This window comes from Lycorma delicatula, chromosome 1 (assembly GCF_047948215.1).
Source record: "Lycorma delicatula isolate Av1 chromosome 1, ASM4794821v1, whole genome shotgun sequence".
In the NCBI taxonomy this organism is placed as follows: Eukaryota; Metazoa; Arthropoda; class Insecta; order Hemiptera; family Fulgoridae; genus Lycorma; species Lycorma delicatula.
In genome coordinates this window covers 294,758,873-294,773,603 of record NC_134455.1, presented here as the reverse complement: position 1 = coordinate 294,773,603, position 14,731 = coordinate 294,758,873, and the positions used below count along the sequence as shown (strand labels likewise).

General features: G+C 29.9%; 1 protein-coding gene across 1 annotated transcript in view; it reads right to left on the bottom strand.

Moving 5' to 3' along the window:
* Window positions 1-14,731, bottom strand: part of bug (thioredoxin domain-containing protein bug) — a 49,483-nt gene that overhangs the window by 33,323 nt on the left and 1,429 nt on the right. The window contains exons 2-5 of the mRNA XM_075379794.1: window positions 13,009-13,116; window positions 5,888-6,036; window positions 4,201-4,416; window positions 778-980 (exon numbers count right to left, since the gene is read on the bottom strand). Coding sequence (XP_075235909.1) covers window positions 778-980; window positions 4,201-4,416; window positions 5,888-6,036; window positions 13,009-13,063 — 623 coding nt within the window. The 5' untranslated portion in view covers window positions 13,064-13,116. The remainder of the gene's footprint in view (window positions 1-777; window positions 981-4,200; window positions 4,417-5,887; window positions 6,037-13,008; window positions 13,117-14,731) is intronic.

Here is a 14,731-nt window from a genome sequence, read left to right as displayed (position 1 = left end):
TTATAACTGCTACTTTTTCTATTAATGTCAAGCATTTATGAGTTTATAAGTTGCGGTACAATGGTTGTAAAAATTTTTATAAAATACACAAAACTGAATATACAGTAAACGTATATGAAGAACGAGTACTACAAGAAAAAATGCAGTACTACACCATAACAAAAATATTACATTTTCAATGTTCAGTATAAACTTGCACAGCAACTGATGACAAATCATGCTGGCTGATGAACTGATTAAAATCATAACATCCACATCTAAGTGAAAGTGGTGTGATTCACAACAGATAAACAAATTAGCTGCACTGCATATAAAATAAAACAACACAATTACAATTTTCATTCCTGTTGTCCATTTTTCAGAACAGATTGAACCGTTTTTATAGGTAAATTTGTTGTACACATCTGTTATTTAGAAGGTCCATTATTGAGAAGTACTTTATACATAAATATCACTATAAAACTGCCATGTAATTCTAAAAGTGTCTCTTATTAAGAGGAGTCACTGGGAAGTGTCCGTTACAGGAAATTTCACTGTACCTCTAAAAATCAAAAGTTGCACATAATGTCAATAATGCTAATTATAACAATTTTAAATCTTCTAATAACAATTACAATTTATTTCAGGCAAAGAATCTAATTTTCATTACCAATGATTAAATTGCATAACTTTAGTATTCCTTTTGATATACCCAGCATATTGTCTATTACTTATGGTAAATTTATAAATTAACATACTTGTTAATTTGTATACATTAATTATATAAATAATAAATACCTTTGATACGCATTAACATTAACTGCAGCCATTTTAACAGCAGGAAAGGCTCGAGGTAATGCATTAAAATGAGGAGCGGCCATACAGCTGAAGGGGCAGGTTCTTGCATAAAATAACAAAACTACACAGTTTGCTTTGGTTGTTTTAGATGTAATATTTACATCAGTGGTTAAAAGACTCAGCAATCGTGTTGAATTGACCAGCTGAAAATAAATTAAACAATATATTTATTGTACATTAATTTATTACAATACATACTAACAACATTCAGTCTGTTATGCTAAAAATTTAAAAACATTTGATCATTTACTTACTAGAAGAAAATTAAAAAATCTAGTCTGCTTCTTATAAAATAAAGATGATTGGTTGGATTCACCCAACTTCATCTTTCAACTGTGTTAGCTTAAGACTATTCAGAATCAAAATGATCACATTAATAATTATTTCATTTAACTGGTACCAATTCAATAATTTTTTCAAAGTAATGAAGATGGGCTGAATGAAAAAATGAGTGCTGTAAAAAAAGCAAATCCATTTTAAGAATCAAATCCAGGAAAATTCAAGAAAATCAAAATGCTTCCATTACATCATCAATTGGACATCAGTCCATTAAGCTTACATATTGAAGATATTCAACTCAAATACAAGGGTCATTCAATAATTAAAAAAACAAATTACTCTGGAGCTAAAAAAGTTTATTTAATCAATGTGCCTTTTTTTCACTTTTCAACATAATTTCCAGCAACATTAACACATTTGTCCCATCTATGAATCAGCTTATTTACGCCTGCTGCAAAGAAAGCCAATTTAGCACATTTTATTTGATATCATTCCTTGCCATTAACGTTTTTACCAAGTAGCACCTTCTTAAGTGGATCAAGCGAGTAGAAATTCGATGGGGCCAAATCAGGACTGTATGGCAGGTGAGATAGTACTTCCCAGTGCAATTTTTCAATGGTTTCCCGCATTACCTGAGCTGTGTAAGACTGGACATTATAGTAAAGCAGAATGATGCCTTTGTGCTGAGAACCGGGGTGTTTTTTCAATACTCCTGGCTTCACTTTGTTGATAGATAACCACCTCACAGTAGTAACAATAGTATGCACAGTTTACTGTTCATTTATCTAGAAAATCCAAAAAAAACTGAGCCTTTTGCATCCTAAAGAAATGTCATCATGAAATTTCTTGCTAATGGTTGAGTTCACAATTTTTTCTTGACAGGGAAACTGCTTCTGTATGTGTGAATGCTTGTGTGATTGCGTGTAGAGTTTGAAAGAATTTTATGGGGATAATTTTTAAATAATGTATAATTACAGTTTAAAATTTTCACAACAGATATTTTTATGACCCTATAAAAATTTCAAAAATGAACTTTTAAAGTAGTGATAAATGTAATTTGTAATGGTAGTGATAAATTTAATTTGTAATAGCAGTGATAAATGTGATTTGTAATAAATACAAACAAAATACAAGTGTGCTTTCTCAACTGACTACACAAATTACCTGTAAATGCAAATGTTATATTACAAAATATTTCACTTAGTGCTACAGTGTCCCATTTAAAGTGTTATTTACCAATCAGCCTTCTATAATATTTGAATTGATTGCCCAACCCCCTATGTTTTACTGGAATGGACTTGTCCAACAAGTGAACATCGCACCAATGCAGTAGACTGCTACTGATAGCCATAACAAAGCATTTGTAATGCTCAGTGTATTGGTAGAGAGAAGATGGTGTTTCACAAGACCAATGCGTTTTTATTCTTGAATCATACTTTAGCACACGATCAGTGATTGCAGTGCAAGAATCTTTTTGCCATAAGTACCATGATAAACCAGCACCTAACAAGACATCAGTTTTGAGGTTAATGGCTAAATTTACAGAGCCAGATTCTGTTAATAAGAAGGAACACAAAAGATCAATGACAATGTTGAATCAGACACAGTCAATGAAACCAAAGATCAATTAACTGCATCGCCAAAAAAATCAATTGTTGCTTGTCAGCTGAAATTAATTTACCAAAATCAACCATTCATCAGACAACAAAAAAATTAAACTTACGATCACATCTAATTCAAACAGTTCATAAATTACTTGATCCAGACAAATAAAAACATCTAGAATATTGTCAGTGGTTTTGTCGCTTAGTACACGAGGGTACTCATGTTATGGACTCAATCTTTTTCACAAATAAGGTATGGTTCATCTGGATGGCTACAGAAACAGTTATAACAGTAGGATTTGGAGTGCAATTTATTGCACTCTTGGAAGACGAAGTTCATTACACCTGGTTCCAACATGACGATGCAACATCACACTACACACATTCAACTTCTGATTTTATCAAAATCATCTTTGATGATTCTGTTATTGGTTGTGGATTATGGTCACCAAGATCTCCAGATCTAACTGCGCTAGATTTTTTCCTGTGGTGTTACTTCAAAGAAAAGGTCTACAGCAACAAACCACGAACACTTGAACAACTGAAGGTCAGTATCGAACACGCTTTTTTAAATATCAACCCAAAACAGTCGCAAGAAAGAGTGAAAAGACTGGAAGCATGTATTCATGAAGATGGCAGCCACTACCAGCATTTACTCTAGAATTTAAGGTACAGGAATGTTTGGAAATAAAATATTTAATTTAATAACTTACGAATGCCTTGTTTATTTAAATGTACCTTACTGACACAGATGTGTTGTGCTTTATATATGTAGATCCTCTATTATAATATAGAATTATTTTCTGTTTTAGGGTATAAAACAATGAAAGCTCTTCCATAATTTAAAAGAAAAGCACTTTCACATCCATCTTTGCATAAACATTTTTCATTATTACGATTAAACAAATACACTAATAACAATCGGCAGGAACTTCCTGAAACATTCTCAATTACTGTAGCTAAATAATTTTAGAAGCAAAAATAATTTAATTTAAAAAGCATAAATTTGATAAAAATTAAAAGTTCAGTTGTCACACAACTGTATTTATCTATGAATAAAGGAAAAGTTTTTACAGCAAAATCAAAGGTAGTTTCTTCTGGATAGAAATAAGATAGAAAACTTACAAGTGCATAAATGAGCGAAGATAATTATCATTATAGTTTCGTAAATAATGGAGGACAAAAATGGAAAACTGGTTGCTACTGAATGCTACCCTCTACTGCTGAAACTGGTGTAGTGAAATATAATATGTGAGAAAAATTTGCGAAGTCTCAAGGTAGTAACTGCCACTCTGGAATTTTACAGTTATATGATTATGTGAGGCAGGTGTAAAAATTCCTACTACAGTTTTTTAACAATTTTGTAGCAATTTCTATCAAAAAATTTACATTTTTGAATAACTAACTACTGATCTGTTAAACAGTTCATAACTATTTCAATAATTCAAAAAACATAATCATAAAAATTCAAAGCAACTACCTCAACAGAAAGAACTCCAGGTTGCCTTTCATTGCTACAATTAACAATTGTTGTAGAACTGTTTGTTGAATTAGATTCTGTTTCATTAACATATGCAGTAACATTTTCAGATGTTACTGGAGCTTCAAACAGTACTGCAGATTTTTCTTCAGTCATAGTTTCAGATATTTTCTCCGTGCGTTCAGTTCCAGTAAATGGGTCTTCTTCAAATCTTCTCTGCAACAAGAAAATAGATCTAAATATTACTGTAAGGGCAAAGATAAAACAATAAGCTGTAAATTTACTTTTGATAGTTGCTCTTAAAGTAAAACAGTTTAATCTCATGTGGGTTTCTCATGTCACCTATTCACACTTCAATTTGGTCCCCAGGTAATTGTAATTACTATGTAATGATTTGTCATATTCTCATTGATGATGTAAAACAGGAATTCCTGTTATAATAAGCCAAGAATCGCAACCCAACTGGTGAACACAAAAATTTGTATAACTTGTGATTAAACATTTCTACTAAAATTTAAAAACATACTAGTTTTAAGAATATGAAGAACTATCTAATCCACAATCGAATAAATTATAATGATGCATATAACTTATGTATCATTAATAAAAATAAAAATATTAATATTTAATCAGCGAGTGTTTTCTGAATTAGTATTTTTGAAAAATAACTGTAGTACAGACATAAACTGAACTAAACTTTACTTTGAACTATATTCATTTATCTCTATATTAATATTGCACTAACAGATTAAAAACACTGTCATTTTACTTATAAATTATGCAGTTATGTGATCTGTACTCTTGTGTTCTTACAAAAATATTTACAATTTCATCAGTATTACATTTTTTCTTGTGACAAATTATGGTCAGTTTTCAAGGGTCTAATCAATAAATATAACTCCAACATCAATGTATCTTATACATGTCTAAAACCAAATCTTTTCTTAAACTCCCCAGGAGGTCTTGGCAGTATCAAATTATTTTAAACAGAATGGATTTGACATTCTTGGATCTTCAGCAACATTTTCAGAAAATGTCAGTCTTCAGCTGAAATGAATAAGCAGGCTCAAAAATCTGTACATCTCATACAGACCCAGTTTCCTTAAATTTATGCACTATAATGTGAATTGTTTTTCTGTTGGATAATTGTATGGATTCAAAAAATCATGAAGTTTTCTAAATGTGTTTTTCACAGAACACACATTTCCATAACATTTTAATAGCATAAAATTGTGTATGCTTCATGACTAAAACTTTATCCCTGGTTCTCCTGTAAATCAAATGTTGATTCAGGTTCAATGTGATATTATAGAATGCAAACTTCCAATTCAGGTAAATTTGTTATATTCCTACTGTAAACCGAGGTATAGTTCTTTGCAGTAACTATTATATTATTTTGCAGATAAATTTGACAAATTGTCCGAAGTTCAGGAAATCTGAACAACAATAATTAGTGTTACCCAACTTTAAGTTGTAACTGCTGCTGCTGAAACTCTTTTAACTTAGTAAAATCAGATGCAACTATCATTTTTTAGTAATAGTAAATATCAGTAATATCTTTGTTTACATTTCACAGCTTGGTTAACAACAGTCATAAAATATGGTTACTTTTCATTAAAAAATAATGTAAAGCAAAATACTAGAGAAAATGGATAAACATTTAATGAAGGAAACTTAAAATACTCACATGGAATTCTTTAATAAATTTGCTAACTGATGCCACATCCTTTGGACTTTCTGCAACCTCAGCTGATTCTATATTTTCATTTTTAAGAGGAAGTGTATTTAATGGTTGAGGACCATATTCTTGTAATACTAAAGATCTGCAACTGGTTACTGAAAAAAAAATTGATCAGTACCAGTAAATACAAACAATAATACACTAATCAATATCATCTTCGTTATTAACCCAAAATAAAATATCATTTTTATAAACCATATTCACTAATGACCAGGAAAACACATTAAATTAAAAATAGTAAGTAAAAAAAAGGCAAAAAAATTTCAAATATATGAAATAATTGTATGATAATCTATAACTCATTAAGTCTACAAAAAAAGTAGTCTAGCTCAAGAAGTGCAAAACACATACTTCACGAAAATAACAAATATTTTTAATCAGATATAAAGTTTATAACAGTTATGACACAAAACTGAACTTAATCTAAACAGTAATATTCATTCCAAATATTAAATATAAGGATTTATAATTTGAAAATATGTATATGCAAAAATATACACAATTTATATATGATACTACTTCATCAACCACTATGACAGAGTGATAGCATTTGTCTTTAATTTGAAAGACTTTGGCAAATTCAAATCCTGGTCAAACTTGTTTTTTCACATCCTACATAATTCATTATTTATCATAAAAAAGAAGTAGGCCTCTATAATTACTAGAGAAAAAATAAATATGCATAAAATATTAAGTTATACTCTCTACCAACCACTTCTCCACCAACTTCTTCCTCATCACCATCCAGATTCACCAACTGCTTAGTTACACTCTTGTTTATGCTGATCTTGGTGTATTTTTGTAGCCCATATTATTACCCTTGCTGAACATTTATATTACACCTTATTGTCTGCTCCAAAATGTGCCAGTTATAATCTTCAAATAAAAAAGCACTCGGAATATCAGCAACTCCCTGACATGAAGTTTGTAATCTTTGAAAGCATCAAACTGTACTGAGAATGAGAAAGACCTAAGATGAACATTAGTAATAAAGGTCTCCTTGGAACGTAGCAGTTCACAGTTATGGTTACCAGTTTATGGTTTCCACCCTTCCTTACCCAGGTTTTATAAGAAATTTAATCTCGCACTTCTGCATTCCACTCTCACCATTTAAAAGTGCTAGAGTTATCTTCTAAATTCTTATATCTTTATCAGGGATGTTGTCCACAGCCATTTTTTAATCAATGAAAACAACTAGAGGTCTTTTTCTTTTTTAATGTACTACATACTTGTCATTACTCCTTTAGTTCAAGAATTCTTTATACCAAGGATTCACTATTTTGATATCCTTTTTATGTAGCTAGCATAACCCTTTCTTTGATTAATGTACACATTTATTGAAACATGATATTGTAATAACTTATACATCCAAAAGCAACTCTAAAATTCAGAACAATAATTATTACTTTAGTATTATTTTACATCTTCAACTTTAAGTATCATATGTTTATAACTCCTGAAAGTAAATAATGAGGAAGTTTCTTTTGCCCAATCAGTAAACATTCACATGAGGTTGTTGAAAACAATGAAACCTAGTTTAAAAGAAAAACTCCTTCTATTGGGGCCTCCCAATTTCTTAATTAAGGTGGATCTGATTTGATCAGTTAAAATTTCATCTACTTCTGAAAGATTCAAATGAAGTACTCCTCACTGCAGCTTCCTTTTCAACAAGCCAAAAAGCTTTGAAATTGTATGGTTGAACCTACTCCTAAACTTTTGTTAAGAATTCAGTCGTTATCTTTAACATCAAGCTCATTTTTCTTTCATTTTTTTAATCTTCTTCATCAAGTTGTAAGACCATCTTTAACTACTTTCAACTGTAAATTATCATTTCTGTATGATATTCTCCCCTTTCAATGCCTAATTTTCTGTGATTTTGAACTAATGCATTGCTATAATTCTTCAATTATCTTATGAATGTCTAAATAAGATGTTCTCAGAATTAGGGACAAAACTGGTTAGTTTTCCTCCATCATTTTTCATTATGATGCATACATTCTTCAATCTTTTACCTAACTGTTTCTGTAAACACCAGGGGTCAGTATCTTTACAGTACACGTTACATACCTAGAGAAGTTAATCTGTAAACTGTTCGATTTCAATTTATAATATTTATGTTGTAAGAATTTACAGCAAAATAATTCAATTAACTTCTAATTATAATATTTTTATTTTAAAAAAGGAATTATAATTAAGTGTGTATCAAACGAATGATCGGGTTTCAAACCCTGTACAACAATGCATGGTCAGTGAATGAAATTTGCACCATTTAAAACCATCCTAAAGTTTCACCAGCTGCCAGAATGCAATATTAGCACTAAAGAAACCCTAACCTCAGTGTAAACAACGTGGCATCTATGCAACAGAAAGCATTTTGTGTTCTACAATATAACAAGGCAGAGTCTGTAATAACAGTTCAGCGTGCATTTTGACAGTGTCAGGATCAAACTACCAGCTAAGAACATTTGTCACTGGTGTAAACAATTTGAAGAATCAAGCATGTTCAAATAAGGAGAAGAGTCCAAGGCAACCATGCACTTCAGAGAAAAATAAACTATAAATTCAAGAGACTTTTCAGTGAATCTTGAAAAAGTCCACTTGTCGTGCTGGCTGAAAACTTGTGATCCTTCATACAATTTTGGTGTGCGTTACGACGATGCTTGCATGTCAGGCCGTACCAATTACAAATGATAAAGCTTTTCATGTAAATGATAAAAGAGAATGTAAAGATTTCTGTGAATGCTTATGCTTCTAGTTGATATGGAAATGATAAGTTTTTATTGTGGTTAATTTTTAGTAATGAAGCAACAACTCATTTAAACAGTAAAGCTTCATGTCACAATGTTCGCATAAGAAAACTTGAAAATCTGGACAAGATTGTACTACACGGACAAGATTTACCAATAGTTAATGTGTTATGTGCAGTTTCATTTACAAAAATTTATTTACTTCTGTTTTGAAGGAAACACAGTAACAGGAAATTCTTATTCTTACCTTGAAATACTGCAGAACTGAATGTTCCATAACTAAATGAAGACTGAAGAATTCATTTTTCAGTAAGATGGGGTCCCATCACATTGGCACAGCCAAGTTCATCAGTTTCTAAATGAAACATTATGCATTAACACTGGATACGGCATACCGGAGCCCAAGACTTGACACTACTCTTGGTTCCCAAGAGTCCCAGACATTACACCTTGTGACTTTTTCTTGTGTGGGGATATGTGAAACAAGTGTTTATGTTCTAAATTTACCTGCCGATTTGAATGAACTGAAAACCAGGATCACAACTGAAGTAACTTCTGTAACAGAAGATTACAACGCTTTGTGGAAGAATTCAGCTATTACTTTGATATTATCTGGGCACCAGATGAAGGGCACATTTATAACTTGACAAGTGAAATTTTTATTCAATTAAGATTTATTATTTTTTTGCAGGAAATTATAATATTTTTCCATTGTAAAAGTACATGTACTTGTGCTGTCCAGTACTGGAATAATCTAATCTTCAAAATGTATTATTTTCTTTTAAATTCTATTGCCATTATTGAATGTTATTATATTGTTAATTAAATCAACATTCTAAAATGTGATCTGGTGGTTCATCATTTTTTTTATTTTTGTTTATATTTATAAATGTCATATTTTTCAAGTATACACATTTTTTTAACATTAACACAAATTTCCAAGTTGTTTTTGCAATCTGTAATATGCTTACATTGTAACAGATAGTCATATACATTACCTCTTTTAATATTTTTGTTTGCTGTGTTATTTTTTGTAAATCATTTTTTAAATTATCTATTAATTTCACATATTTAAATATTGCTGCATTTAATTTTATAAATTCCTCTTTTTTTATTTTTATACATACATTAATAATTGTTTTCTATTATTTTATCTGTGTATGCATTTTAGATATAAGCTATTAATTTTTTTTATTTAAACAAATTAATATATTTTAAAGATTAGATTATTTCAGTATACTTAGTTGAGCTGAAAGCTTGCCCTGACTTTATCAACTGAACTGTCAGCTGGGTTTTGCAGGATGAGGGAGCGGAGTTTGTTGTGCTATCTAACCAAAAGGCATCATCTGATTACTAACAACATGACAAATTTGTATGTAAAATGCAAACACATTAAGAATCTTGTTCCAGTTAAACTGTGAAGTAGTGCATGCCACATAGTTAATTTGTTTATACTTGTCTATACTTTGTTTTTTATATGTTGATTGCATTATCCTGTGTATATTGTTGTAGTTGTACGTAAATAATAGTGATTATTTATTTTCTTGCATATTTTTAGTGTTGAGCAATTACGGAAGCTTTTTCATCAAAACTCTCTGTAGTCAAGCTTGGAAAATTATATGGAATTTTAATCAGTTTATGGAAAGAGAGGCAAAACAGTTCCAAGCATACCATTCATTATTCCTGTGAAAAAGTGTATAGAGAGAACTGCTACTGCATGTAGGGTTTCAGCCAGGACTGGTTAAAACTATTTGAAAAGAAAAGAATGGGATGTTGGAAGGTGAATGCTCGTTTCAAACCCCCCTAAAAAATATATAACTGAGAAAACAGAATTATTAATTTAGACAGTTTCAGTAAATGTTTAGGGTCAGTGTCAGATGAATTGATTATGATTTTAATTTGCAAGAAAAATTGCTTCCTAAAGCTAAAGTAATAGAACTGATGTAATTAATACTGTTCAACAAAACAGAGGTATTTTTCCTATTGTTATTAATTGTATCTGCAATAAACTGAAAGAGGGTATTAGTTTTCAGAGTGGTGTATAGAGCGTCAGGAAAATGTTGAACCCCTTAGGATTTTAACTGAGAAAAACAAAAAATAATAGAGATATTCTCATCAAAAATGATGAAATATGAGAACAAAACAACACATTACTTAAGATGTATTAAACATTACAGAGATAAAAAATGTCCCATTTTTTTATGTGAATGAAACATACAATTTACGGGTACTGCTGTATTATAACGGTGCCACTATTGTTGGGAGGTTATAACCAGCATGACTGGTGCTGAGTTAAATAACTAACTACATTTTATTTCTTATCAGTAAGACGATAAAATAAAAATATTTGCTGAAATTAACGGTTAACTTATAAGTAAAATGTGTGCACTTAGAATTCGGCATCTCCCACATTGTGAAAAGGAAGCTGTTAGATTTTTACAGGTTAGGTTCGGTTAATTTGAATAAATAATTTAATTTCTAGTTTTGTGTTTCTACTTTATTCCTAACAGGTTCCAACAGCCATCATAAATTTACAGACCTATTATATATAACCCTCCAATCATGGTGGCACCATTTTAATACATAAGTACCATTTTATCATATCATATCTCAAACAAAACGTGGTTGGACAATTCTGATCAGGGAATTCATCATCCTATATCAAAAGGAAACTGAAAGATAATCTTGCACGATGGCGGCGAGATGGGATTCATAAACAACACTCTCCTGATGTGGAAAAGTATCACGTCAAGTAGGGATTAACACAACATGAACTTCGAAAATTTCATGAAATGGGTGGAAAACAAACTGTCAAGATCTACCCTGCGAATAGTTGTACTGCTGGCGAAGCAAGTGTAGTTTCATTCTAAAATGCTTAGAGTGGAACTTTACAAACTAGTTAAGCTGTATAAACCAAGGCATAAGATGTATACTTTGGATCGCCTTCTGGAAGCTCACAGTCACACAGCCATTCACCTGCCACCATACCGCCTGGATCTAAACCCATTGAAAAAAGAAATATGGGCAAATGTAAAAGGAAATGTGGCCCATAGAAACATCATGTTCAATTTAAATGCTGCAATTATGCTATGTAAAGAATGAATTTCTAATATAACAGAGAAACACTGGTCACCAATACACGAGAATGTGGAAAAACTAAAAGATGAGTATTTGGAGAAAAAACATTTAGTTGATGATGTTGAAGAAGAATTTGTCATCAATTTACGAGATAGTAGTGATGAAGACAGTGACTGATTATTCATGAACAAAGATGATTTCGGCATCTAAGATTTAGCAACATCTTCAGTGTAACAGTTTCTCCATTACAGTAAGTCAAAATAAATATTTTTATGCTGCTAGCATTTATTTGTAGTAAAAGTAAAATAAAAACAGACAAAAATAAAATACATATAAATTAATACTTGGAGTTAATAAATATATTATGTATAACAACATATAAAACATTGGAAATGGAAAGAATACATTTTTTTGCATGACTAGTACACTAGACACTGAAGTTGGCAAGCGGCAAACTTTCATGAGCTGAAAGTCACTGGTTGAATTGAGTTAATACGCAAGCCATATTGTACTAGACATCAGAAGTACATGTACATTTGTAATATGTACTTTTACAATGTAAAAATATTATAACTTCCCGAACAAAATGACAAATTATTAAAAATAATAAATCTTAATATAATAAAATTAAATTTAATACCAAATGAAGATGTAGGTTATGTGAAAACTGGTTATTGGAAATTAATAGGATAAGTTTAAATTAACTAGTTAATTTGTTTTGGTGGTTTGCATTTTACAAATAAAATTAAAAATGTAATTATTTATCATAAGTGACATGATTTGACTAATCTGAAGTATATATCAGACATCACAGTGGGAAGGAAGTTTAAGAGTGCATTTAAAAAATGACACGTATCAAACATAAATTAACATTTATTATATACAGAAAATAACTAAACTAATCTATGATTTTACACTGCTTTTTATTCTAAGAAGTATACCTAAGCATTTCAATTTGCTAATAAAAATGAGTCACTGAGTTATTTTGATGGATGAAGCACCTAAGGTGGCCTAAAGATATGTTATTTATTAACCAATGCTAAGAGGTAAAAAAATTCCAAAAATGAATGTTTCAGAAAATAACAATAAGGTAAAATTACCATAAATAAATGTGGTTAAACAGAGCAGAGAACTTCACACTGCTAATGCTAAAATAAATTTGTATTTATACAATATGGATTTCAGACATGCAAACACACAAAACAAAAGTAAGAGAAAAAGTAAACAACGTAATATTCTTACCACAGAATGTAATTAATAAAGCATTTTTTAACAGTGTCCAATAATGAGTATACATTATATGATCATAAGTGATTTACATTTCTCTTGTATGATATAAAACATTAAAATCTGAAATCACATCAATAGTATAAAAAAAAACAAAATTAACAATTTCAACATAACAGTACTAAAGCTAAGAACAGAAAAATAGATCATAAAACCTTGTTCATTGACTACAAAAAATTTTCTAGTTGACAAGAGATAAAACCACCATTCAGTTATTAAACCACATGTCAGCAACCTATAAAATTAGTTTACGTGCAACCTAATCATAGGTACACAATTTCACTTCTTAATTTTCATTAAATCTCTAAATGACTTCATTTATTCATAAATTGGGGTTGGATAAATCATGACATCTTAAGAACCTCTAATTCTTAAAGACTGGAATTTGATAAGTAGGATTCCCAAAATTCTATTTTCTTCGTATTAGCTTTTTAAAAAGTTCAATTCTTAAGAGGGTTATAATGGGACTTAATCTTAATCACCTATAGTAAGATTAAATTCAACATCAATAGACTTTCTTGGGTCATTTAAATACATACTAAATTTTGTGAAAATTTACTTACAAAGTTTGTGTGGGAAATTAACCAATGATGTAAACATACACAGATAAACACTAGGATTTTTTTTTACTATTCACAAAATGGCCAAAACTAAATTTCCTAGGATAACAATCATACTTTTTCTTTCAAATTTTATTCAAAACAAAAATCCTTTACAGTATAAATAATTAAGGAATATTAAGCCAAAATTAAATGAAAAAATAATAATACAACAAAATAAACCATGGATCATGCTAATTTTATACATAATTTCTACACTCTGCTGCCAAAACCAAATGGGGCACTTCTTTATGTTGCAAAAGAAATTTGCTGACATACTTAATTCAAATTTCTTCTTCACAGCAAGTTTTTTTGAGGTTATAAGTCCCTTATTAGTCTTTAAAGTTCTTTCCCATTACTGCTCAACCTAATCACAGGTACACAATTTCACTTCTTAATTTTTGTGAATTTTAACTTGAACCTTCATAATACAAATAATTTACAATAATGCCTTATTTTAGCTTTTTCATAAATTTCAATACTATGAAATATACATATATAATTTTTCTTCATAGTAAAACATTACAAAAAATAGTTATTTGATTATACAAAAGTTTATAATTGAACAAAACTTTTCTTTAGTCTTAATTACTTTTCTTCAGTAATATTCTATGTAAAGCCTAAAGACACTATACATATGCAAAACATCAAAAGATTAAAAGTACAAAATAAACACTATCGAGGTATCAATTTGACTTGTACATAACAGAGTTCCATTTTGGCAACACGTCACAAATAAACTTTCAAAGAAATTCTAATTTTCTAAAAGGGATTTCTCAATCACCCAAATACCTAAGTATATGTCAGAAAACAACTTAATAATAAATACACATAATAAATTAAGGAAACAGTATTTGTTAAAAAAATAAGTAACTGGTGCTCAATTAATATAAAGGTACAAAAAAAAGCTGCAGTATTTTAATATTAATTAAGTAGTAAAATTAAGTGTAGTCAAATTAATAGAAGAGACTTTACGGCCTTTTCATAACATAAGATACAGGTTGGTAACACTGTACATCAGGTTATTGTAAAGCAAACAAAAACTTATGGTAACACACACGCACATTAGAAGTGTTGAA